Source organism: Astyanax mexicanus, chromosome 14, assembly GCF_023375975.1.
Source record: "Astyanax mexicanus isolate ESR-SI-001 chromosome 14, AstMex3_surface, whole genome shotgun sequence".
Classification (NCBI taxonomy): Eukaryota; Metazoa; Chordata; class Actinopteri; order Characiformes; family Acestrorhamphidae; genus Astyanax; species Astyanax mexicanus.
Genome location: NC_064421.1, coordinates 28,921,737 through 28,948,137, shown reverse-complemented (window position 1 = coordinate 28,948,137; position 26,401 = coordinate 28,921,737). Strand labels below are relative to the sequence as shown.

The window sequence follows — 26,401 nt, the reverse complement described above, 5'->3', positions numbered from 1 at the left end:
TTATATAAGATGTACGTCTGTTTATGGTACCAAACAAGGCCAAGTCAAGAGGCAGAACTCTATATTACTAAATATAGAATTTCATTTTTAGAACAATGTAGAAAGGGCCAATATTACTACAAAGTAACATGCATCATAGATGTTTCAGTTTAATATAAACACTGTGTATCAATTTTTTAAGATTTACTTTAAATTAACTTTATTACAAATATAGAGAAATTTTCACTTTAACTTTAAAGTACTTTTTTGTACATATGTCGTTTTCTTTGATGTGTGTTTTTGGAACTATCAACTGTACTTTACAAGTTTGAGCTAATTATTTGTAAGCTAGTTCTTTTTGCTAGTTATAAAAGCTGCTTGTAAAGTTGAAATTAGGTGTTTGTCATTTTATTAAAAACGTTCTAAATTTTTTTTTTTTATATATTGGTTTATATTGTTTTGTTTTTTTATTCCCTTGAAAGTAAATGTAAAATAAACATTAGTTTGCATATTTGACAGCAGTAAATGGTGCTGTTTGTTGCAATTTTGACACGTCCACAAACTACATAACTGTATTTTGTAAATACATCAATGTAATATAAATATCAAGATTTTATGGGTTCTTTCCCAATATCAAACAGCCCTAGTTGAATCTTTCTAAAATTGGCCTAATTACACTCTTGGATATATTTAATGGTTAAATACTGGTGTTGCTTTTGTTGTATTCTTTTAAAGTGTATTATAAACAGTGTGACTGTTTATTTGCTCCCACTAGTTATCAAGAAAACTGCAGGTAGTCAGGGCTGGATTAAAAGAATGGGCTGAAAGGGCTGCAGCCCCGGGCCTCGCCACTAGGGGGGCCTCCGGTCGCTGAATGTCAAATGACAAAAATAAATTAAAAAAACGAAAATTACAAGCAATAAAAAAGGAAAGAGCGACAGAATTATTACAGAAAACACACAAATTAACCAACGTGGAGTAGTCAGCCTGCTGTAGCAGCTACCACCAGCAAAGATGCGCTCTCTCTCTCGCTCTCTCTCTCTCGCTCTTCCGCAGCGCGGAGCTGAATTCAGCGCGGGGCTACAAATAATAATAATATAAATAATATAATACAATAATATAAAACTCAGTTTAGTTAAATAAATGAAGATGAGTAAGGACCTGTAAAGTTAATCGAATATTGTCAAATATAAAGGAAAGGTTGAGGTTTTGATGAGCAGTTTCAATGACCTGAAACTGAAACTGAAACTTTTATTTTTCTGCGCACTATAAGAAAGCCTTTGATTGTGTTTTAAATGAGTTTTTGATGGTTTGATGGCTCAATTTGAATAAATCTAAATCTCTTTTTTTTCCAGAGCTGTATATGTCACCACTGAACAACAATACCTCATAAATATCTTTTCAGAAACCTCAAAATATTATTACTTGTAAAAAAAAAAAAAGGAGCTGGAATGTAGTTTAAAAGACTTCACTGAAGCTGATGGATGCTACAATACTTGTTACAAATGTTGTGGTTATGCAGACTATACATTACATACTAGTCACTGACTATTCATTAGGTGATTATTTAAATGTAATGAACAGAAATGCAATGTTAATAAACTGTTCTGTGCAAAATAACCAGGATTTTTTCACAAGGAGTGCAGCCCCATCTAGACCGAGACCTCCAGCAGCGAAGGCTGCTTCCTCCTTCACTCCAAGGGCAGCGGGTAAGACCTCAGTGTGACGAAACTGAACTGAAGGATATCTTAAATAGAAATGCTGACTCTTGACTTTATGACTAGCTCATGATGATCACATTGAGTCATTTGTTCCCAATTTACCTAAAAAAAACGTAATGTTCTTGTGGAGTTCGAATCATTTTTTTGTTATTTTTGTTAGTATGAGCATTAATCAAATAGTCTTTTGTTCTGAATTTGGAATTTGTCCATTAATACAGATCACTAAATTAGCTAAAAATGAATAACTGTCATTATTTTTACAGCTTCTTTTACTGAAACAAAGGCAGCACTCTACCCTAACATATCCGGCTGGCCGTCTGATCGCTCAGGTGAGTGAATCCAGAGTCGGGGTCAATGAATAAACAAAGAGTGTGGCATTTTTGAAAAATTGAAAAATTGCTAATTTTAAAAAAGCACAGTGTAATTTAGTGTGATCAAAATATTAGTTGGAGGTAGACGTAGCTTTGTGCCACATTTAAACTGCACTATTTTTATATTAAAGCATTTGCCAACCACCAATCCACAGCTTGTTTTTTAAAAAGGTAAATGTCTATAAATTGGGTACAAAATTATTGCTGCTACAAATAATAACCAGTACCATTTAAATAAAGGAATCAAGTCAAGTAGTAGTTGGCCTTGTTTTGCGTTTTGGTACATTTTTGTATTTTTTCCGGCATCTACTATTCATTCTGCAGAAAAGTCCTAAAATGCGAATGTTGCAGCTAACCACATAGTTTAGGGGTCGGCAGTAGGCGGCCCGTATGAAATATCTGGCCCGTGAGGTTGTTTAAACTATAATGAACGATAATGAAAGAAAAAAATGCTTCTCTAGTGAGCTTCTGTGTTCATTCCTCCCCTGTCTCTTTGTTGCGCTTGGCGTGACTTTAGTTTCCGCCCGTTCTTATTTTTCCGCCCGTTCTTGAGCTCTCTATCTCCTTATAAGGGTGTTTTATTTCCCGGCCATGTCCCAATTTACTAGCCTGGGCAATTATATCAAATCAAATCATCAAATCAAATTTATTTGTATAGCGCTTTTTACAACAGGTGTTGGCACAAAGCAGCTTTACAGAAACATGATTACAGGACAAAGAATCAGGCAAAACATTAAACATAGAAAATACAGAATACAGAACCCCCAGTGAGCGCGGAGGCAAGGAAAAACTCCCTCAGAGCTGCAGGAGGAGGAAGAAACCTTGGGAGGACCAAGACTCACATTTGAGGGGGGACCATCCTACCACTGGTCAAACGGCTTTTAAATTAAAATTTAAAAAGTCTTTTATACATCCATATAGGTTTTATATATTCAGGAGTATAATAGCGCCACTAATGGCTTGGATGTAATCAGTAGTGGAGAGTAAGATGGACGATGAGCAGCTGATCTGTGGTGGTGGTGGAGAAGAGCTGACTTCAGAAACTTCCATCAGTCTGGCCGGACAGGAGACGCGAGAGCCTGAGGGTCCAACATCGGTATCGGGTCAGACAGGTGGGCAGTCAGTAACTCGGAGGAAAGCAGAGAGATGGAATTAGTTTTGACTGGATTTATGCAAAACTGAGAATATTAAAACATTATCAGAGTGTGGCAAATGACTCCGGCAGAACTGAATAAAACAGCCTAACCAAAGGCAGAGAGCCAGAAGGTAACATAGACATGGAGGCTCCCTGAAACACTGGCATCCACCCACTCCACCGTCCACAAACCTGAGTGACCGTGTGCAGTGGGAGAACAACAGCACCAGCATCTCAGTTTACCACAATTCTCTCTGTCCATGAACCCCTGAATCTGCAGCCTTATCTAAAGGAAAAAAACATTAATTACCAAAAGCTAAACTAAACAAGTAAGTTTTCAGTCTAGACTTAAAGATTGAGACTGTGTCTGAGTCCCGAACATATTCGGGGAGATTATTCCAGAGTTGAGGCGCTTTATAAGAGAAAGCTCTTCCTCCTGCAGAGCTCCTCTGAATTTTAGGGACTACTAAGAAACCAGCACCCTGAGATCTAAGTAATCGTGGTGGTTCGTAATAGGAGATGAGGTCTTGTAAATACTCAGGAGCGAGCCCGTGTAGGGCTTTATACGTTAACAGGAGAATTTTATAGAATTTTTTTTATAGAAAAACTAGAATTTTCTAGTTTTAGTAAGGACCCTGGCTGCAGCATTTTGAACTAGCTGAAGTTTATTTAAGTGACTGCAGTAACATCCAGACAGTAGCGCATTACAATAATCTAGCCTTGAGGTAATGAAGGCATGGACTAATTTTTCTGCGTCATGCAGTGATAGGGCATTTCTTAGCTTGGCGATGTTACGTAGGTGTAGAAAAGCTGTTCTAGTAACATTAGCTATGTGTTTATCGAATGCTAGATCTGAATCTATAATAACTCCAAGGTTTTTAGCTGCTGAACCAGGTGTGACTGAGAAGTCGGCCAGATTTAGCATTAAGTCTGATAATTTATTTCTAGCAGCTTTGGGGCCTAATAGGAGAACTTCTGTTTTTTCACTATTTAATAGGAGGAAGTTGTGCGACATCCACAATTTCACATCTTTTACACAATCCTCAATTTTCTTTAATCTCACTCTGTCGTCAGGTTTGGCTGATATGAAGAGCTGCGTGTCATCCGCATAACAATGAAAATCTACATCATGTTTTCTAATAACTTTGCCCAGTGGGAGCATATATAGGTGCTGCTCAACGAATTAGAATAATTTGAAATAGTGCAATCATGAAATTCTTTGAATGCATTTTTTGTGCAGAAAGCAAATCAGGTGTTCACCGCACCTGTCCTACTCGTTAGACTAATCACAGAACTCGTTACCTGGACAAATTTGCTCAGCTGAGCTTTCCAAAAGGCCCATTTAGGCCATTTAACTGTGACACTGTTGTTTTATTGAATTAGAATAATGGAGAAACCGTTTCATTGAATTAGAATAATTTTTATTATAATTACAATCATCACTTTCTCAGTATTTTGTGGCTGCCCCCTTGGCTTGTATGACTGCCTGAAGTCTCCGCGGCATCGATTTGACCAGCTTGTCGCAAGTTTCCGCACTCACAGCTTCCCAGGCAGTGGCGATGTTCTGCTTCAGTTGGTCCAGCGTAGTAGGCTTTCTGTCGCGAATTTTCCGCTTGACGATGGCCCAAAGGTTTTCAATGACATTGAGGTCAGGCGAGTTGGCCGGCCATGCCAAAACTTCAAGCTGTTTTTAGTGAACCAATCTTTGGTCAACTTTGCCGCATGAGCCGGTGCAAGATCCTGTTGAAATATGAAGTCTTCTTCGCCAAACTGTTCCTCAACAGTCGGAATCAGGAACGTTTCCAGAACATCTTGAGATACGGCAGCATTGACAGTCTTCTTGAGGAAGCAGAGTTTCCCTACACCTCGAGCGGACATGCATCCCCAGACCATAACGCTCTGGGGAAACTTGACGGATCTTTTCACGCACTCGTGGTTGTAGGTTTCGCCACCACAACGCCAGACACGAGGACCTTGGTCACCGAAGGAGATGCAGAAGCGTGATTCGTCACTGAAGACCACTTTCATTTTCACCATGATAATGCAGTTCCAGTTACACCAACCATGTTTTCTAGTCTTTCTAAAAGGATAGTATGATCTATTGTATCAAAGGCTGCGCTCAGATCGAGAAGTACGAGTAGGGAAGCACAGCCTTGGTCGGCAGCTGTAAGTAGATTGTTTGTTATTTTAACTAAAGCTGTCTCAGTGCTGTGATGAGGCCTAAATCCAGATTGAAATTTCTCATAGATTTGGTTTCTTTGCAGGTAAGAGCAAAGTTGTTGGGCCACAGCTTTTTCTAAAATCTTAGAAATAAACGGTAAGTTTGAAATAGGTCTAAAGTTAGACAGTACAGTAGATTTGGTTTCTTGATCAGAGGTTTTATTACAGCTGTTTTAAAGGCTTTGGGTACATGGCCTAGGGTGAGTGATGAGTTTACTATCATTAACAGAGGTTTAATTATATCTGGTAGTACCTGCTTTAATAATTTTGTGGGAACTGCATCAAGTGTGCAGGTTGTGCTGTTTGAAGAGGAGATAATTTTCTCTAGTTCTAGCTGTGGAAGTGGGTTAAACACTTCCAACCTAACTTCGGTGACAGGGTTTTGTTCTAAATCAGCCACACCAGATGACAGAAAGGATGTAATATTTATCTGTTTAATTTTATCCCGAGTGTTTTCAATTTTACTATCGAAGAAGTCCATAAAATCATTGCTGGTTTGAATGGCTGGAATCTGAGGTTCAGTACCTGCCTGGCTTTTAGTTAATTTGGAAATAACACTAAAGAGAGCTCTAGGATTATTTTTATTTATCTCGATCTGTGAGGCCAGATATGCTGAGCGGGCTTTATTAAGTTCTTTTCTATATTTTACAAGACTGTCTTTCCACGCAGAAACACTTCCAGTTTAGTTGACCGATATTTACGCTCTAAATTTCGTACTAACTGCTTTAAGATACGAGTTTGATCATTGTACCACGGTGCGAGCTTTTTCTGTCTCTCTATTTTGTGTTTAAGGGGTGCTACAACATCTAAGGTAGAGCTAAAGGTATTTTCTAAACCTTCGGTTAGTTTGTCTAGTTCTACTGGGTCTACAGGAGAGTACATTAGAGTTGATAAGTCTGGAAGCTTATCTGTAAATTGTTGGGCTGTAAAAGGCGTAATTGAACGTTTTACAGAGTAGCTAGGGGATGTACGTATATTATGACTGAGATGTAATTTAAATGAAAGAAGGTAATGATCTGAAATTGCGGAGGTTTGAGAACGAATATTCGGGTTATCTATACTCACACCCAGGGTCAAAACTAAATCCAGAGTATGATTACAGTAATGAGTAGGTCCTGTTATATTTTGAATAATACCAACTGAGTCTAAAATCGATGTGAATGCCTTTTTTAATGGATCATCCAATTTTTCGAAATGAATGTTGAAGTCTCCAACTATAATCACTTTATCACTACTTACTTAAGTCTGTGACAAAATCACTAAATTCTTTTAAAAATTCTAAATAGGACCCTGGTGGTCTGTAGATATTAATTAAAGAAAATGTATTCTTTTTTGTAATTGGATTAATTATTCTGGTGTAAAGAAGCTCAAAAGAAGTAAAATTATCATAGTGTTTCTGATTGCTAACTAACTGATTGCAGACCCCACCTCCTCTACCGGACAATCTCGGATTGTGTATATAATTATAGCCTGCAGGGGTGGCTTCATTTAATGCTACATATTCATTTGGCCTAATCCAGGTTTCTGTCAGACACAGAATATCGAATTTCTGATCAGTTATGATTTCATTCACTAGAACTGCTTTTGAATTTAGAGATCTAATATTAAGTAAACCAATCTTTAGGCTTGAAATGTTAGTACTACAGTCTGGATATGATTGTTTAATATAAGTTAAGTTATTTAGATTTACTGTTTTAGTTTTTTGATGTTTTTGTTTCACTCGGGGGACAGACACAGTCTGAATACATTGGTATCTAGGTAACGTCTCTTTGCAGCTCGCAGACGGTTGGTTAAGCCTCTCTGTCTGCGGCCTGGTCCCGGCTCTGGATTGTCAGCAGCTTCTAATACTACTCTGCCGACTAACTAAAAGACTATGAGCTATGCTGCATGAAAGTAAGGCAGCACCCTCCCGCGTGGGGTGGACACCATCCCTACCTAAAAGACCAGGCTTGCCCTCAAACTGTAGCTAGTTATCTATAATGCCCACATGATTTTCTGCACACCACTTGGACATCCAGCGGTTCAGCGAAGAAAGCCTGCTGTAAGCTTCATCACCACACCTCATTGGGATGGGGCCAGAGCAGATTACCTCCTCGGACAGCGTCTGGGCTTGTTTAATCACCTCTTTAATATTAGCCTTAGTTACTTCAGACTGCCGCAGACGAATATCATTGGCCCCTACATGAATTACTACCCTCGAATATCTCCTATTCCCTATCAGCCTAAGGTTGCCACTAATGTCCGGTGCTCTGGCTCCCGGTAAACAAGTAACTGTTGCCGCTGGTGCCCCTAAAGGAGTAGCTAATTTCACGTGTCGGACGATATCACCACGAGTCTCCTATCACCAGAGTACCTTTAACAGGCTCCTCAGTTGGTGCTTCACTGAGCGGGGCAAACCTGTTTGACACGTGAACTGGGGGAGCGTGGTGTTCAGGTGGGCTGGCTGTGGCCTTTGCGGTAGCATTTGCCTTAGCCTTTCGACTATGCCGCCGAGACGTTACCCATTCGCCCCGCTGTGAGGGCTCTAAGGCCGGAGTCGAGGGGGTACTAACTCTCCCTGAGACACCCGGGGCTGCTAACAGTGAATCCTGCTGTCTATCCCTTATTAAACCCCGGACGTGCAGCTCTAACTTATTCACCTTATCCACCAAGGTGCTAACTATCTCACACTTAGTACAAATACCACTATTGTTACCAGTATCGGTGGACAAGGGATCTAAGCTATACATGCCACACTCTAAACAGGAGTAAACCTGAGCAGAAGCCATGGAGAAAAAAAAGCACTCACCTTGTTTCAGTTGAAATTAGAAACTTACACAAACAAACTGCAGCAGCAAACAGCTAATCCAGCAAACCTGAGGAAAAAGTCTATAAAAGTAGACTGAGAGTGGATTAATAGGTGTGTAGAGCAAAGAGGAAGCAGACTAAAAGTGGATTAGTAAGTGTGAAGAGAGTAAAAGAGAAGAAAACAGAGAAAAGTGTAGAAGTTTAAGATTAGAGCAAGCTTGCAGCAGCACAGCAGCAGACCAGAGTAGTAGAGAGCAGAGCAGGGAGCAGAGCAGGGAGCAGAGCAGTGTAAATCCTTCGAGGTGAGGTGTGTTTATTCATTTATTTTTTCCTTTCTTCTTTACCCGCTTTAAGATTAACTGTTCTGCAGTTGCTTTCAACAACCCTCTGGGCTGAAGAGCTACTAGTCTGTAGCTCCATTACACATCATTTTCCAAAATATATATATATATATATATATTTTTTGTGGTCCACCACGTAATGGCTTGGAAAATATCTGGCCCGTGGCCAAACTTATTTGCCGTCTCCTGCTATAGTTCATTATCCCCGTAACTGCAGCAAATGAAGAAATTAACTGTGAGTTTAATATTTCCATCTGGTTTGATTCAAGCAAACCGTTGTTGCTCGTTTTTATGTAGGGATTCAAATTTAATGTGTCTGTGTGCATAAAAAATAAAAAATATCCAGGAGACACACAGAACAAAGGGTTTGATCAAGGTACAGTGTAGTATTGCTGTATGTATGTAACTTGGAAGCAGCCAGTGTGTATATGCTGACTCAATTTGGCCAGTGTGGATATTCCCTTCATCATAAAAATGGAAAACATGTTTATATCATGCCTGTTAACCCTGTTATTTTCATTAAGGAGCTAACAGAACTGTATACATTTAATATTGGGGTGTAAAAGTCAAGCCTCTGCACAGCAGCACCCCATGCACAGAAGTTTAAACAAACTGAAAGTGTGCCAAGCAATATTATAGGTTTGCATTTTATTATTTATTATTATTACAGCGACTGTTGTTTGGTTCATAAAACATGAAGAATAATGTTTCCATTTGTTTTCACTTGTGAAAACATATAAGATTGTAGTCTCCTGACAAAGGAATAGGCCTTACATTAAAAGGCCTGGCAAATGGGCAAGCATATTGAAGATATTCCCCCAAGAATCATACTTTATTAAAGCGTGAAAGAATCTGTTTCCACTTTTATCCATTTATTTTAGTGTCTTAGTCTTGACAATGAGTTTATTACTGTTAAGAGTAGTTAACATACTCCATTATTCTACGATCATTCCATCAACATTTAACACCGACAAAAAGTCTGAGGCAGCAGTATTGACACACATGGTAGTCATAAAAAGAAATGCTAATCTAAAAAGGATAAGCAGTAATTACTGATGCACAGTTAAAACTGTAAAATGTGTCAGTTAGAATGTTTGTTAATGCAAGAAACTACCATTTATCCCGGTCTGCGTGTGGTGAATGATTTGTGTTCTTTTCAGTTAGAGAGGCGCATTTATTTTCGCTCGTCTCCCAGAGGCCTGTGTTTACAGTTGAATTGTGGGGATTAAATAAAAAAGCACGCACTGAACACAGCCCCATCTGCCCTCGGTTCTGAGGGAAGCCACTTGGCTTGTCTGGGAAGATTTTTAGACCCCATGAGTTGGAGCTTGGCCCGTTTCTCATCTTGTCTTCTCATAGAAAAGGCCTCTATGCTCTTTGCCGTGTCAGAAGTCAGCTGCACCGGGCGGGCGCAGCGGGCACATTTTTTCCCACACAGGAAGACAGTAAAATCAGGGTAAGAGAAGATTACATATGATGCTGGCCAATAGCTCCTGTGTATCCATGAGTGAAAGACTAGGATGGAACACTCTGAGCATTGCCCTAAATATCAGAACGTTCAGATTCCACCATTCCATCTTCTAAATGAGGAGTGAGAGCAGACCTAGAAAAACAAGCCTAACCATCAACCATGTTAAGTCTTGATCTTGTGCTGCCATTATCTTAATGGCGTTACTATTTAGGAAGCAGGCAGCTGAATCGTTTTGTTTTCCTTCAATCAAAACAGTGTCACAGGGCCAAGATTTTTATAGTCTTGGGGAAAATAAAAAAAATGCAGCTCAGCAACTGTCTGCTGACTGCATAATGAGGTGTAAAAAAAAAAAAAAAACATATCTTCTAAATGGCAAATGGAACTTGGGGCCAATCATGTTTCTCTTTTGTACTCATTCCTCTTGTTACTGGGAAAGAGTTACAAGGGGAATAGGTGAAATCCTCCCCCTAAAAATGTCTTCAGAAAGAGGGGCAGGTGGTGTAGCAGTTAATTATTATTATAATTATTGTCCATTGTCTTTAATTCCTCTTTGATAAAAAACTTACTTAGAAAAAAACACCTATATTGTCTTAGCAGTAAAGTTTAAGATCATCTACCTTCATGAGCAATGATGCACCATGTCAATCTGGATACATTTCCTAGAACTTAAGAAAAGAAGCAAGCTTAAGTATTATATGCTTCCAAAACTAACAAAAAAAAAGCATTAGTAGTAATGTACACATGGAAAACTTAATGTCCACAGAATGGCAGGTTACTATTATTATTGTTATTATTATTATTATTGTTATTATTATTAATGTATTATTAATCAAATGTTTTTTCTTGAATGTGTGTTAACAATTATATCAGTTGCGTTAAATATTGTTTAAAGGACAATAGTATGACAGTATATTTATATTTCAGTTGCTCTCCACTGGATGTTGTGTTTAGACTCCAACTGTGTTGTAGTTTATTGTAGGCCTGGCATCCGCCTGTGTTTATGCTGCAGTTTGAGGTGTTTACTGGGGTCAGTGCCCGCTGTAAAAATGCTGGCGATAAACATGCAACAGCATCAGAATGTCTGGCTCTTTTTTAGAGACTCTAATCACGTGACTCTACTAACAGTACAAAAAATATACATTTCTTGACCAAAAAGAATAATGTGCTTAGAAGGAGTTGTTGGAATCAAATAAAACTTTATATATGTGAATGTAGCGATAACATATGTAAGTAATTGCAATGTTAAAATGAAAGGAAAACTGTACCAGTTGGAATGCTTTACCCTGGCTATAAGATGAGATACGGTTGGTCATTAATGTATATAGGTTCTGTATGGCATCCTGCAGCTCATTTACTCGCAGATGTCACAGCTGGAGATCCTGCACACTTTTTGTTTAATGAAGCTGGTGTTCCAACAGGTCCAACAAATGCTTGATTGGCGACAACTAGGGTGAGTGGGCAGGCCGGTTGCGATCTGAATGAGATATCCCTGGGAAACCCTTGCTGTGTTTGGAAATAGATGGCATGAAATATGTCAAAACGAACATCCTGCTTATCTCAGTTCAATGACATAATCCCTTTCAAAGTGGTCAATGTCTTAGAGTTAGGGAGATATTGTTGACTGCTAGATATCCCTCCAAGAGCCTTTTATAGGCCAGCAGGGGGTTCTCTGGTAACAATACTTAGAGTCTAATTACAAAGGTTTTATGTTCCATAAACAGTTACAATAAATGTTTATGAAACCGTTTTCTAACTTCTACTAATTAGAACGAAACTGTCACTGTTTAGCAGTACTTTAACACTCCTGAGAACCGCAGTGTAAAAGGTTAAGTAGGCAAAATAATGAAAGAATTTGGTTCTTGTGGCGTCAGAGAAACAGTAATTGGCTTGAGGAGGAAAGGGTATGCTTTAGAAACTTTAACAACATGTTCGTTATACCTAATTTACTTAAATGAAGAAGATCCAGTTTTCCATTATACAGGCAAGTTTTATAAGCTTTTATAAGCTATAATACACTTATACTTTATATTAGATGAAGCAGGGAAAAATCTACTATGAGTAAACAGTCAAACATCCTTCTGGCAGATGTAACCGCTTGTAAATGCTTTCATTACACAGCTAGGAACTTTTTACTCATTCTTCCTTGAAAATGCTTCTAATTCTGCAATATTCTTGGATTCACAGCAGGTTGCAATCTGCCTGACCTTTTAATGATGATTGGAGAAATTCCAAAAGTTAAGCTTCAGCTTATGTTTCTTGAAGTAGTTCAGTTGGTGGATTTTGAGGTGTATTAGCAATAGGGTTGTAACATATCAGCGAGGCTGGTTTAGATTAGTTTTCCAAACTTCACGTGGCCTTTAGATCGGCTTAAGTATATGCGTAGAGAGCTTCATGGAATGGGTTTCCATGGCCGAGTTGCTGCATCCAAGCCTCGCATCACCAAATGTAATGCAGGTGAGCAGTACTTTTGGAAATATAGTGTACATAAATTGTGGACTTCATAAAGTTTGATAATAGCATAATATAAACAGGCCTGGTCTGATTAGACACTGGGTCTTGTGACACGAAAACATACATCTGCTTTACTCAATTTTAGCCCTAATAAAACATTCTCAGAGGCAACTTTTGGGTAGTGCACTTCTTGCTGAGAGATCATTGACTGTTAGACTTGAACTCTACAATGCTCTCAAAGACATTTGCCCAGTTGACAGACTTTAAGAGGGAACATATCATTGAACTGAGATGAACAGGATCATCCTTTTGACCGATTGTCTAGCCCACCATCAGCGAGCAACCTCGCTTTATTGACTGTAGGGTGTTTTGAAACACTTGGACTGGAAATACCTATATCAACTTTAGTGACTAATGAAGGTTTTCTTGGGAACTGTCGATGGTCAGGTTTGAGTATGGAGGCCTTGTGGGAGAGTGCTTCAGTCCCACCTTTTCTGTGATGTGATGCACTTCCCCCTAGTGGTGTGCTGATCTGGATGATAATTAAGCAATAGAACACGAGAGGGAGTGTGTTATCGCGAATAACATCACGGCTGTGATTCGGTCGTAGGCACGAGCCGAAGGTGAGTGCTGTAGATCATCATAGCCGTGATGATATTCGTGATAACACACTCCCTCCCACACTCCCCCACACAATTTATGTACACTATATTTCCAAAAGTACTGCTCACCTGCATTACATTTGGTGATGCGAGGCTTGGAAACCCATTCCATGAAGCTCTCTACGCATATACTTTAGCTGAATCTGAAGGCCACGTGAAGTTTGGAAAACTGAACTTCTCTCGTGTTCTATTGCTTAATTATCATCCAGATCAGCACACCACCAACGGGGGAATAGTTATACAACAGTTTTTTTACAAAATGAATAAAGAAAATGATTCAAAGAACTTTCAGTTTGAATATGCTTCAATATGGACTGTGCCTTCCGCCAAAAAGTAGTTCCACAACAACTGTAACAGAACTGAAACTTAACTGCAAACTGGTGCATTCATACAGACTAACACCACGAAAGTTAGCTTAAAATCAAAACTGGGAATAAGCGAAGATGGTAAAACTAGGACCTTGAAATAACGCTAATACTCTCCTCTCACACTGCCGCTGATGCCGTTGATGATTCAAAGCTATCCTGTGTGTATACCGTTACTCGGCAACGCGTTGGCAGAATGATACAAGTTTGGTGTAAGAAGGCACGGCTACAACACTTCTCAACCAATCAGATTGTGAGGTCGGAAATAACTGTTGTATAATGTGCAGTGACAGTATATTTTACAGCCAAGTGTTGCCTCTCATCTGGCATTGTCAGCAGGAGAATGCTCACCCACACACTGCAGGGGTTTACTACTATGAATGTGTCCTCCAGATCACAACAAACTATTGGCCTGCCCAGTTGCCAGATGTATTGCCAATTGAGCATTTTTGGGACAAATTGTGACGTCAGTTTCGAAAATCTATGAGGGTGCAGGATTCATTTTTGCGCTCTGAAATTGTCAGGTAATAATTTCTATTTCTGACCTGCCGGATCAGTCCTAATGAATCGTAACATCTCTTTGAATCTACCTTGTTTTTCCTGTTCTCTTAAAAAGTTCTGAACTTGAGGGATTTGACTTGTTTTTGTCATGTCAGTGTTGTGTGAGTGGGTGGTCTTTCTCATCTACTTTTCATTCATGGCCAGGCATCCCTGCTTAAAATATCTTAATAATTTAATGTAAAGGCCTCTTGAGATCAAATGACAGCCCCACTTTAATGTGTGCATTTTGTGCAAGCACCCTTCCTCTGTTGTGCAAACATGAACCATGATCTTTTATTATTAGAACAATTTCCCTGTATCACTCATTTCCCCTTTGTACTTTTTAAAATTGGTTTGAGCATAATTGTGGTGCATTTCTGTGGTTATTTCTGTCTACAGTTCAGACGCATTAGTTAGGCTTATTGAGTGATGCATGTGGAGAATCAGTTAGTCCACAGGCTCTTTTACATAAACTGATGGGACTGAGGAGAATGGGCTACTGGTTCTTGATGTACAGTGGCATGCAATATTTTGCCAAAATTATTGTTTTACTGTGAAGAACTAAGTAAAACTGAGTAAAAGATGGCCTGATTTTCTATTTCTTAAATTTGATTTGTTTTGTTTATTTGTATTATTTTATTTTGCCTGAAGCAAAAATCTAAGCATATAGTGTTTAAAACCCCCTCTCTTGGCAAGTATAACAGCTTATAAACCCTTTCTGTATAATATTTGTTTGCGGTTTTTCCACTCAATCTTTTTTTTTTTTTGTAGAAAAAAAGGAAAAAGGTGTTGGAATATTTATTAAACTTCACTCAGAATTAGGCCATTTATTTCAACTATTTCAACTATTTGTTCACGTATCAGATTTAAGATACATGTTGTATCATCAGATATAATTATCTATCAGTCAGAAAGTTTCTGCTTAAATTGTAGTGCTTTCTATTCTCACATCATTCGTGTCAGCAGAGTCAAGGGAGCATATTTTTGAGCTTGCAGCGTAATTTGATTAGACACTGTTTTAAATATAAATTGATGAGCTTTAAATTAATACATAATGTGATTTGACAAGTGCATCAGTTCACACTATAAAAATATATATTTTCCATTATTTATAATTTTTCATTAAAAAAACTTGCTCGACTTAAAGAATCTCAGTTGACTGACTGGTCTCTGACAGATAACGGAGCTGTGGCTGCCTCTGAAAGTTGATGATTTAAATTATCAAAGGTATCAAGCCTAAGTTGAGAGCTCAACTTTCTTGGGGTGCACAAACTAACATGGTGTTCCTTTCCCTTTTCACTCTAAAAGTTTACAAAGCAAATATAAATAAGTGAAGTATTAAGTAAAGTAAAGTAATCTTGCTTAAAATGTTAAAGAAAGTTTTATATTTGACAAAGATTTTTGGAGTTCAGCTCATCTTCTACTCAACTTTTCACAGAATTTTATTCTTCCATTTTCCATGTCACTGTGTGTCAAGTCATTTAATGCATTTAAGTATTTAATATTTATTATGTTTCTATACAAAAAAAAGAATAATTTGTTTATATTCATATGCCAGACTGATTAAACACTTGACCAAAATATGTTTGCTTTTACAAATAAATTTGGTAAAACTTTATAATATAATAAGTTTATTAATTGCTAATTAATTGCTAAAACGAATTATTAATTGATACTATTTAAGACATTGTTATTCATTACGCAATTTTAATATCTTAGAATGTTGTAAATAATAGTGATTTAGGACATTAGTTATAAAAATGTGTAATGATGATTAATGTCTAGGGTCAGTTAATAGTTAGTTGAGATATTCTGTTCATAAAAGTGCTGTCAATTTATGTTCCCTTATTGTTAAGAGTTACCAATAGTACACATCACCACTGAATTTTCATTGGTCATATTTTGTAAGCAGCCAAATAAAAAAATGAAAATGCTCCTCCCCATTTTTTTTCTTTTAATTTAATGAAATTCTTAAGGCTTTCTTGCATTACCACCACAACCCACTGGATGCTGCTGCTTACAAGTAAAAAAAAAACATGTATATATATATATAAATATGATTTCTTATTAAAATGATTATTTTTACTGCAATATCCCACAGTACGTGCCATGATATAGTTAACATTTAAAGGTGTAGTGTTTACGCATCTCCGCTGTTTGTCTGTTTACAATCTCGGTCTGGGTCGTCAGGCTCATCACTTCCTCAGTTATCATTATACCAGAGCTGGTGAGGGCGGAGCGCTGTAAAACTCTCACTCATCAGTGCTTCATTAACATTCCTTCCATACACTGCAGGTCATTAGCACATGGCAAATAGTGTAATTAAGACTCTCTCCTGGGAGTGGGAGAGACACAGATGTTTTTGAAGACACCTGTCTGTGCTGTTGGTTGTTTAAATGGAGAGCATTGTCTGAACGTTGTTAGTCTAAAGGAAGTGTCTGTGGGCTGTATAGTAGTTGGAGTATGTTGTTTTCTGGTGGTTTTCCTGTCAATTTCAGTATAACATACCTTTGTGTTTTATAGCATAGTTGGTTGAATTTCATACCAAGGCTGTGTAACAATATATCTTTCAAAATTTGAATGAATACATTATTACAAATAAAAAGAACTCACTATACAGCTCTGGGGAAAAACAGTTTCTTTGATTTTACCAAATTGAAAACGTTAAGGTCTGATTTTTTTTTTATTTCTAATTTTCTGCAAATAAATGCTCTAAATGATTTTTTTTTTTTGGAATTTGGGAGAAATGTCTGTAGTTTATAGAATAAAACAACAATGTTCATTTTACTTAAACATAAACCTATAAATAGCAGAGTCAGAGAAACTGATCCAGAAACTTAAGTGGTCTCAAAGTTTTCCAGAGCTGTACGTTTTACACAGCTTCTTTGATGTTGGGCTTTTTGCGATGTCTGCAGTGCTGCCTGGTTATGTTAAGGAAATCTTTAATAGGCTAAAAACAATATCTTGAATGTTTCCTGGCCACCCTTTCATGGAAATGGATTTGTGGTGCAGTAAAACCAAGTATGATACCAAGTATGAACTGTTGTGGAAAAGCCCACATCCGTTCTTTACCAGCATTTAGAAATACAGTGTTTTTAGCCGATGCTCCCAGCAGACTAACAGTACCACCAATTAACAAGCTTAAAATAGCTCCACACTTCATTGGTAGAATTATGAGGGGCTTGACATTTAAAACGAGGCACTGAGAGCTTTAAAAGTGCACTGGTAGTTATTAAAAACCCTAGTCTGAAGTTATTTATATACATATTTATTTTAATGATTAAAGGTCAAAAGATGTTAAAATAGCATTTTGATAATGACCCAAATATACAGCTTTTAACATTAAGATCCAGCAATCAGAAAGTGATTGACCTGCATTAATCCTTTATCACTTCTTTCTCACAACCTGGTAAGCTTCTCAGATACCACCAAAGACTGACACTTGCATTTAAAAAAGAAAAAACACTAGCCTTCTGACAGTATGCAAGATGGGACCAGGCCCTGGTTAGCTCTAATCATAGAGTGCACTTAGGTGTAGACATGAGAGATGACTGCGTTACCCCCCTCCTCCCGCCCCTCTTTCAGGAGCTGTCACTTTTTGGATGTTGCGTGTGCGAGCAGAAAACCGCATAGCTCGAATGTCATTACTGTGCCAAAACACACGAACCTGACAGATCTGAAGAAACTCTGTGGATTGTGTTGCTGTCAAACTCCCCCTCGACCTGTTGCATCTTGTAGCTTGTGGTAGCAGGGGAATGAACGTTACGCTGATGGGATGCAGTTATTTTAGGATTCGAGTCAAAAAGTGTTTAGTGTGAAAAACGGCCCGACTCGAGCTCTTGGCAGCGCCTAGGGTTTTTTCACAGGTGCCAGTAGCGAGAGAACTTCATTCCGCTTCAGGCCTTTACTCCCATGCATATGCCTCCTCCTGCATTCCCTATGCCACCTGTTTTCCTTCTCGCCCTTCCAGCATGTCCTGCTTCATCAGTCTTCTTATGCTGGTGCTGCTCGATTTATATGCTCCAGTCTGATACGAATTAAAAACATTTGTTAACCTTTGAGTTAACATTTGAACCTCGTATTACATGTTGTTTACTGTTACATATTTTAATGCATAGGAAAATAAATAAAAATTAGAAGTTGTAATGATGTTAAATAAAAGCGAAGTGTACAATTGAAAGGAGACTCTGGTCTGGACAATAAGATGAGATGAGATGACCACAGTGTGTTCTGGACCAGGGGTGTCCAAACTTTTTTTTGTTGGGGGCTAGATAGAGAAATATATTTGAAGTCACGGGCCACAGACTCTGTAATAAAACAAATAATGAAATATACCACCAAATAATACATTTTCCTGATTACTTTTTCAAATTGATGTTTCATTTCATGATGTCTCTTAATATTAAACTCCTTAATTACGCCAACTTTTAGACTCATTGGCCCGTTTTTCTGTGCTACAACTGCGCACCCTCTCCACTTTTTAGACTCTTTGGCCCGTTTTTCTGCGCTACAACTGCGCACCCTCTCCACTTTTAGACTCTTTGGCCCGTTTTTCTGTGCTACAACTGCGCACCCTCTCCACTTTTTAGACTCTTTGGCCCGTTTTTCTGCGCTACAACTGCGCACCCTCTCCACTTTTAGACTCTTTGGCCCGTTTTTCTGTGCTACAACTGCGCACCCTCTCCACTTTTAGACTCTTTGGCCTGTTTTTCTGCGCTACAACTGCGCACCCTCTCCACTTTTTAGACTCTTTGGCCTGTTTTTATGCGCTACAACTGCGCACCCTTTCCGCTTTTAAACTCTTTGGCCCGTTTTTCTGTGCTACAACTTCACCCTCTCCACTTTTAGACTCTTTGGTCCGTTTTGTGCGCTACAACTGAGCACTCTCTCCGCTTTTAGACACTTTGGCCCATTTTTCTGCGCTAAAACTTCACCCTCTTCACTTTTAGACTCTTTGGTCCGTTTTGTGCGATACCACTGAGCACTCTCTCCGCTTTTAGACTCTTTGGCCTGTTTTTCTGCGCTACAACTGCGCACCCTCTCCGCTTTTAGACACTTTGGCCCGTTGCAGGATTGACCGTAGTCTGATCCTAAAACAATCACTAAAAATGGTTCAATTCAAGTTTGTCTTAGTGCAGATTTCTCGTTCACAACACCACTGCAAAGGAAGGTGACTGTGGGTTGCTGACAAGATGGCCTAAATGTGTGGCAATTTGCTGAAATGATAATCCTCCTTCTCTGATTTAATGATGTGCCCCTTGTGCCAGTCAACTGGGCACAACGTCTTCAGATGTGTCGTAAAGGCATGTCTCGTAGTCCACAATCTCTCACCAAGAGGTACACTACCAAAAAGCGTAGCCCCTGAGAGCCTTTTTATAGAGTAGTGGGGGAAACATTTGTATGCCCTCTTATGGCAAGACCCAATGTCTGATTAGACCACTGTAAACATTTACATATCTGCCTGAGACATGACTACAGGCCGAGGAGTGTGTTCAATTCTTCTTCAGTGAGTTTAAAAGGGAAAATGTTTCAATATGTTGAGAAGAGCCCTTTAAGCCCTTTGATCAAAGACACTTTAATAAGGGCCTAAATGAGATTTAGGAGGAGTAGAAAATTCTGCAATCTTTAAGAAGTATTTATATAATTGTGTCTATCCTTCACATTTTATTGTCATTTTATCAATAGGGACATGCCAAAGTGCTGATATTTGTCAGAAAACAAAAGCTTTTCATGCTTAATTATTTATTTTAATTAGAACAAGTTGATCTGTTGTGCAATGAAAATTTTATTTCAGAGATTTTCATATTTGATTGCAGTCTTTCAGTTCTGGACATCATCAATTTACAGAAAGACATAGAGAGGCCTATTTTAGCTTGTGTGCTTCAAAACTGTGGAACTCATATCCACCTTTTATTAGACAATGAATCTTGGAACTCACTTTTATTAAGCCTTTTAAAACTTTGAACACATTAAGCACATTACAATTTCTACCTTTCTCTGGTGATTAAATCTTTAACGAATTATACTTTTATTGTAGTTGTGCTCATTTATATTAGTATAGACTTTCATTATTCAATTTTGTTTGATTTTATTGCTGTTACTAAACACCAGACATTTACTTTCTTTTAAAGTGCTACTTGGATGTATAAATTACTGTTGCCAGTTTGATGCAAACATGAGGTAGCTTAAATAGGTATTTTAGTTAAACATGAGTTAAAGCTGTTTTTAAATAAATGATCAATAAATATTTTTTGTCAAAGTCTGTTTAAAATTGTTCTGATTGGCAATCTTGTAATATTCCTCATTGAAAATGTTGTATTTAATACACAGTCCAGAGTGAATGGTGTGTTTGAAAACTTCAGCATCACTGCTGTGTTTGATCCACTTGTACCAGAACACTACAACACTCACTTACACACCACCTATATGGTCAGCGGTTATGGATGTGGTTATAATCCTTTTTTTGTGACATCACTATAGCTTAAATCTGAGCAGGCTGTTTTAGTAGCTTATTTGCCATATATGGACGGTATTTAAAAATGTCTAAACAAAAGCTTTTGAAACATACCACACTCAGACAGAATCCATAATGAGGTAAATATCAATATATTGAAACATTGTACAGTATTGATTCTTAAATATAAGAGCACATGTATGACAGATTGATGACAGGGTTTTGTTTATTTTGTGTTAAAACCCAGACTGCTAGATAGCAATGATGTACTCTGATTGGATAAAAAGTTTCTTTCATTCAGATTTTATAAATGTTAGTGTTTTTTATTATTATTACGGTTTGTCTAAAATGTGATTTAAACAATCACAATATAACTCCTTACTTTATTTATCTTACATTATTGCAATATACAGCTTTTGAAAAAAATAGAGAGACCACTTAACATGATGAGTTTCTTTAATTTTACCAAATCGAAAACCTGGATTATAATCATGATTAATATGGAGGATCACAAGCCATCAAACCAAGCTGAACTGCTTGAGTTTTTGCACCAGGAGTGGCATAAAGGTATCAAAAAGCAGTGTGTAAGACTGGTGGAGGAGAACATGCCAAGATGCATGAAAACTGTGATTTAAAAACCAAATATTGATTTCTGAACTCTTGAACATTATAATATAAACTTGTTTTCATTGCATTATTTGAGGTCTGAAAGCTCTGCATCTTTTTTGTTATTTCAGCCATTTTTTTTTATTTTCTGCAAATAAATGCTCTAAATGACAATATTTTTCTTTGGAATTTGGGAGAAATGTTGTCTGTAGTTTATAGAATAAAACAACAATGTTTATTTTACTCAAACATATACCTATAAATAGCTAAATCAGAGAAACCGATTCAGAAACTGAAGTGGTCTCTATTTTTTTTTTCCAGACCTGTATATTATATTAGATTGTAATCCCTGTATCTTGATGCACATTGTATCGCCAAGTCCTTCCGTTTCACTGCGCAGTTTACTGTTTAACCGGTTTTGTATATGCCTGATTAACAATAAATGTATCTATTTATTATTTATTTTTAATTAGCCTGAAAGGGAGACGACTTCCTGGCTCTTGACATCTTAAGTTGTCAAAGAATGAAAAAATAGTGATTTTGCCCCAGCGGGCACAGAAGTGATCTCACCATGTGACATTAATATGCACACCCTCCTGTTTCACAACTTCTTCATATTGTTATTAAGCAGGCTTGTTCATTCAATTATTAATGCTCAAGAAACCAAACTGATACAAATATTCATATTAAGGGTATCAGTAAACCAATAAAATGTAGGAGTAGAAGTGTAACCATACTAATAATCACTGGTGGCCTGTTCCTCTAGATAATTGAACAAGACTATTTCCCACATAATCCTTGTGTGATCAAGTTTTGAGCACTCACTTTCTGCTTAGCTCTCTGACAGAAGCTTACAGGCAGTGTGCTGCACTGCTACCTAGTGGTAAAGTTGGTAATTGTACAGAAGAATTCTAAATACTGTATTTGAAGGCTTGTAGTACAAACAAAGTAAAATATTTAAATATATTTGTCCATTTGGAACATTTAGTTGGAATTTATAATGGAATATTGATACTATTTTAATTAGTATATTTAAAGTGCTGCTCACAATACATCTGCTCATGTATTGTTTCTTCTTAAATCAAATGAACACAGTGTTTTGATTTGTTGGAGTAACTGTCTCTACTTTGTTGAAAAGTCTTTCCATTTTTTTTCTTTGTTGCATTGCTGTGAGGAATTGATTGCATTAAATGACAGGACCATTGTTCCACTGCTCCTTTTTCCTGCTCTTTTTTATATTTCTATTGGCTGAACTGCTCTACTCTACAAGGATTAGAATAAGACTAAGCTGTTTGGGTGTATTCAGTTGCACAACTGTATTATAAGGGGTGTCATGTTAGTATATCTGTGTTATAATTTAACGGACATATGTGGTTGCTTATGTAAGGATATAAAGAAATTCACTGTTAATTTTTTTTAGTCAGTTAAGTTTATGTCAGTATAAAATACAAGCTTTCAACTATGGCATAAAGAGCATGGCATAAAAGGATGATTGAGACCAGAAGGTTGCCAGTTCAATCCCCTGTACTGGCAGGAAAATGTGCAGGGAGGAAGTGATCAGAGGTGCCCTTAAATATGGTAACCAAACCCCAGTTGCTTCCTGGGAGTTGCGGTACTGCTGCTGGGTGTGCGTCCTCACCCCTAATTTACTTTACTTGTAAGAGTGTGTGGGTTTACTTCCACAGAATGGATAAATGTGAAGATTGCTTCTTATCTGTACCAATACATGATACATATGCAAAGGGTTAAAAATTGAGGATGAGTAAAATATTTTTATTTAAAATGTAATTTCAATATTTCGCTGTCCTGTATTGCTAATGTACTATTTTTTTGAGCATTTAATCTCCACTTCAAATCAGTTGTTTAAAATACAGGAACTGTTACTCATTTCATGTTATTGAACCACAGTTTGTTTTCTGTACAGTGGTGCTTGAAAATTTGTGAACCCCTTCGAATTTTCTATAATTCTTCATAAATATGATGTAAAACATGATCAGATTTTCAAAAGTATGAAAAGTAGATCCAGTTAAACAAATGAAATGAAAATATTAAACTTGGTCTTTTATTTATTGAGGAAAATTATTCAATATTGTATGTTTGTGAGGTGCAAAAGTATGTGAACCACTATGATCAACAGTTGAAATTAGAGTCGGGTGTTTCCAATCAGTGGAATGGGGTGTGAGTGGGTGAGTGTGAACTCCACCGATCCACAAAACACAGATTATGTACAAATGGAGGAAATTCAAGAACATTGTTACCTTCTCCAGGAGTGGTTGACCAGCAAAGATCACTCTAAGAGCAAGGCGTGTAATAGTCTGTAAAACCGCTAAAGACATTGGCTAATGTTAATGGAGGCATGCATAGTAAGAAAAAATGGGATTAAAAATGAGAGAGCATGATTTCTGTGTAGTCTATATCTATTATATTAATGTGATAAATATACTTTTTTTTGTATAAAAAAAACATAATGCATGGTGTTCTGATAAGGACCCAGAAACTCAAAACGGTAACTGTTACTCATTTCATGATGCTGAAAAAATAAATATCTACTTTACAACCCAGTGGTTATTTTTAGATATAGTCCCATAAGTCACACAGTGGATATATTTGGGACTATTTCTAAAAATATATTCTGGCTGGTGTTGAGTGTCAATGAGATGCTTTGCTAAACACATCTGCACATTTGGCAACAGCCTTTAAAAATCCAGTGTAAATTCAAAGCACTCTGACTTAGTTGTGCACCATCTCATCTGTCTTCACCTCTCCTGTTCACCACTACTGCAGGCCAAGCATCCGGCGGGGCTCTGGTGGTCACAGCCAATCACCCTTTCACTGGCCAGCAGCCAGGAGACCTGAGCTTCGTGGCCGGGGACCGCATCACCGTCATCACAAAGACCGACTCTCAATACGACTGGTGGGAGGGAGAGCTGAGGGGCCAGGTCGGCATTTTCCCAGCTAACTTTGTGTCTTACTGAAAGCACTAATGCAAATGCTGTTATCATACTGCTTGGGGATTTAAGATCCAGGTTCCAGAGTGAAGGATTTCTTTCTTTCTTTCTTTCTTTCTTTCTTTCTTTCTTTCTTTCTTTTTTTTTTAAACAGTAACCTGGCGCTGGTTTACGCTTAAAGGTCAACTTATAATGAATGAGGTTTCAGTGTTAACCTGGTGTCAGAAGTGTATTTATTCTCTTTTTTAAAGGTTTGAAGTCTATTATACTTATTATACACAGTCCAGGCAGAATAATCTGCACTTGATGGCAGACTTGAGTCCATCTTAAGTTCCTATGCATACTTTATTATCCTTCTTTTACACTGTTCTTCAATGGTCAGGCCCCCAAAGGAGCAGCACAAACATGGTGTGTTGTGCTGGATCAGACACGGCAGTGCTGCTGGAGTTTTAAACACTGTTGTAACTGGCTGTCCACACTCTATTAGATACTCCTACCTAGATGCTCCTCCTTTTAGATGTAAAGTATAGTCAGAGAAAGAAGCTCCTCTTTTACAGCCCAGTTGGAGGTTCTGCACCGACACTTGTGTGTTTAAAAACTCCAGCAGCACTGCCGTACCTGAGCCACGCATACCAGTACAACACACACTAACACCTTATACACCACCACCATATTAGTTTTACTGAAGTGCTACAAATGATTCACCTCCCAAATAATACCTTCTCTTTGGTGGTCCTGTGGACCAGTCCAGAACAGTGTAAATGGAGGGTAATAAAATATGCAGAGAAACAGATACAGGATGACAGTCTGTAATTGCAGGAATACAAAATAACACATGCTCTGTGGAGCTGATAAAATAGACAATATGTATAGAAAGAAGGAGATATTCAAATTCTATTATAAACAAGTTGTAACACTACACTGTTTGTGGGTTGGTTTTAAGGTTGAGTGAAGGTTATATTGCACCTTTGGTATTTCTGAGCAGCTTTTGCACTTATTTATTAAATATATATTTCTTTCTACTGATACAGGCTTTTGTTTAGTATACAGCTCTGGAAAAAAATGAGACCACTTTGGTTTCTGAATTTGTTGCTCTGATTTTGCTATATATAGGTATATGTTTGAGCAAAATTAACATTGTTGTTTTTTCTATAAATTACGGACAATATTTCTCCCAAATTCCCCCCCAAAAATATTGCCATTTAGAGGATTTATTTGCAGAAAATGAAAAATGGCTGAAAAAAATATGCAGAGCTTTCAGACCTCAAATAATGCAAAGAAAACAACTTTCTATTCATAAAGTTGAATAAGTTCAGAAATCAATATTTGGTGTAATAACCCTGGTTTCTAATCAGTTTTCATGCATCTTGGCATGTTCTCCTCCACCAGTCTTACACACTGCTTTTGGATAACTTTATGCCACTCCTGGTGCAAAAATTCAAGCTGTTCATCTTGTTTTGAAGGTTTATGATCATCCATCTTCTTCTTGTTTATATTTCAGAGGTTTTCAATTTGCTAAAATCAAAGAAACTTTGCATTTTTAAGTGGTCTTTTTTTTTCTCCAGAGCTGTATATTTAGCACATAGGGTGAAAGTTAAATTGAATTTAAACAAAATAGTCAGCATGTTTACTGCTGAATAATAATATGGACATTGTAATGTAGTGCTTCCTTTATCATGTGATGTATTCTTGTTGATTATACACTTTTTCCATTTTTTTTTTATTATTTTATATTATCAGTATCATAACTAAATTGTATGCACATTTTAGTTTGAATGTACTTAACAAAAAATCATGGATGGGGAAAAAAATAATATGCATATATAATTTATAGACAGACTTCATGATAAATACAGTATGTGTGCCATATTCCTCTTATTTTGCTGTGCCCTATAACTCTTATGTATTTAGAAAATAAGAAAAAATACTGTGGTTATTACTGGGTGCTCAAACAAATAGCAGTTGTTATATTTGTTTTTTACTACTGATTTTAAGATTCTAATAAATAATTTTGGAATTTACATTACATGATACTTGGCTGATATTTTCAAACACATTTCTGTTATTTCTGGTTGTTTAATTAGTTTGTGGGTTTGTTACTTTCCCACAAGAGGGCAGACAGTGTCCACTTATCACATCTTGTAGCAAGTGGGACACGGTGCAAAGGCTTTGTGTTTTCATGTTTTAACTTTTCTCTAATATGTTACACTCAGCAAGAGTATGTTCTAATATTTCCTGTGGTGTAAAAATCATAGTGTAATTTGAACTCCACTTCTACAAATGATTCTGTATGCAGAAGTAAAAAAAAAAAATAGGTATGATTTTATGTTATAAAACAATCCAATTAAGC

General features: G+C 37.3%; 1 protein-coding gene across 1 annotated transcript in view; it reads left to right on the top strand.

The window, feature by feature from the left end:
• The window catches only part of sh3yl1 (SH3 and SYLF domain containing 1), a 54,247-nt gene extending 28,175 nt beyond the window's left edge, over positions 1-26,072 (top strand). The window contains exons 8-10 of the mRNA XM_022672829.2: positions 1,604-1,688; positions 1,964-2,029; positions 23,888-26,072. Of these exons, the coding sequence (XP_022528550.2) occupies positions 1,604-1,688; positions 1,964-2,029; positions 23,888-24,078 (342 nt within the window). The 3' untranslated portion in view covers positions 24,079-26,072. The remainder of the gene's footprint in view (positions 1-1,603; positions 1,689-1,963; positions 2,030-23,887) is intronic.
• Positions 26,073-26,401: the final 329 nt, after the last annotated feature.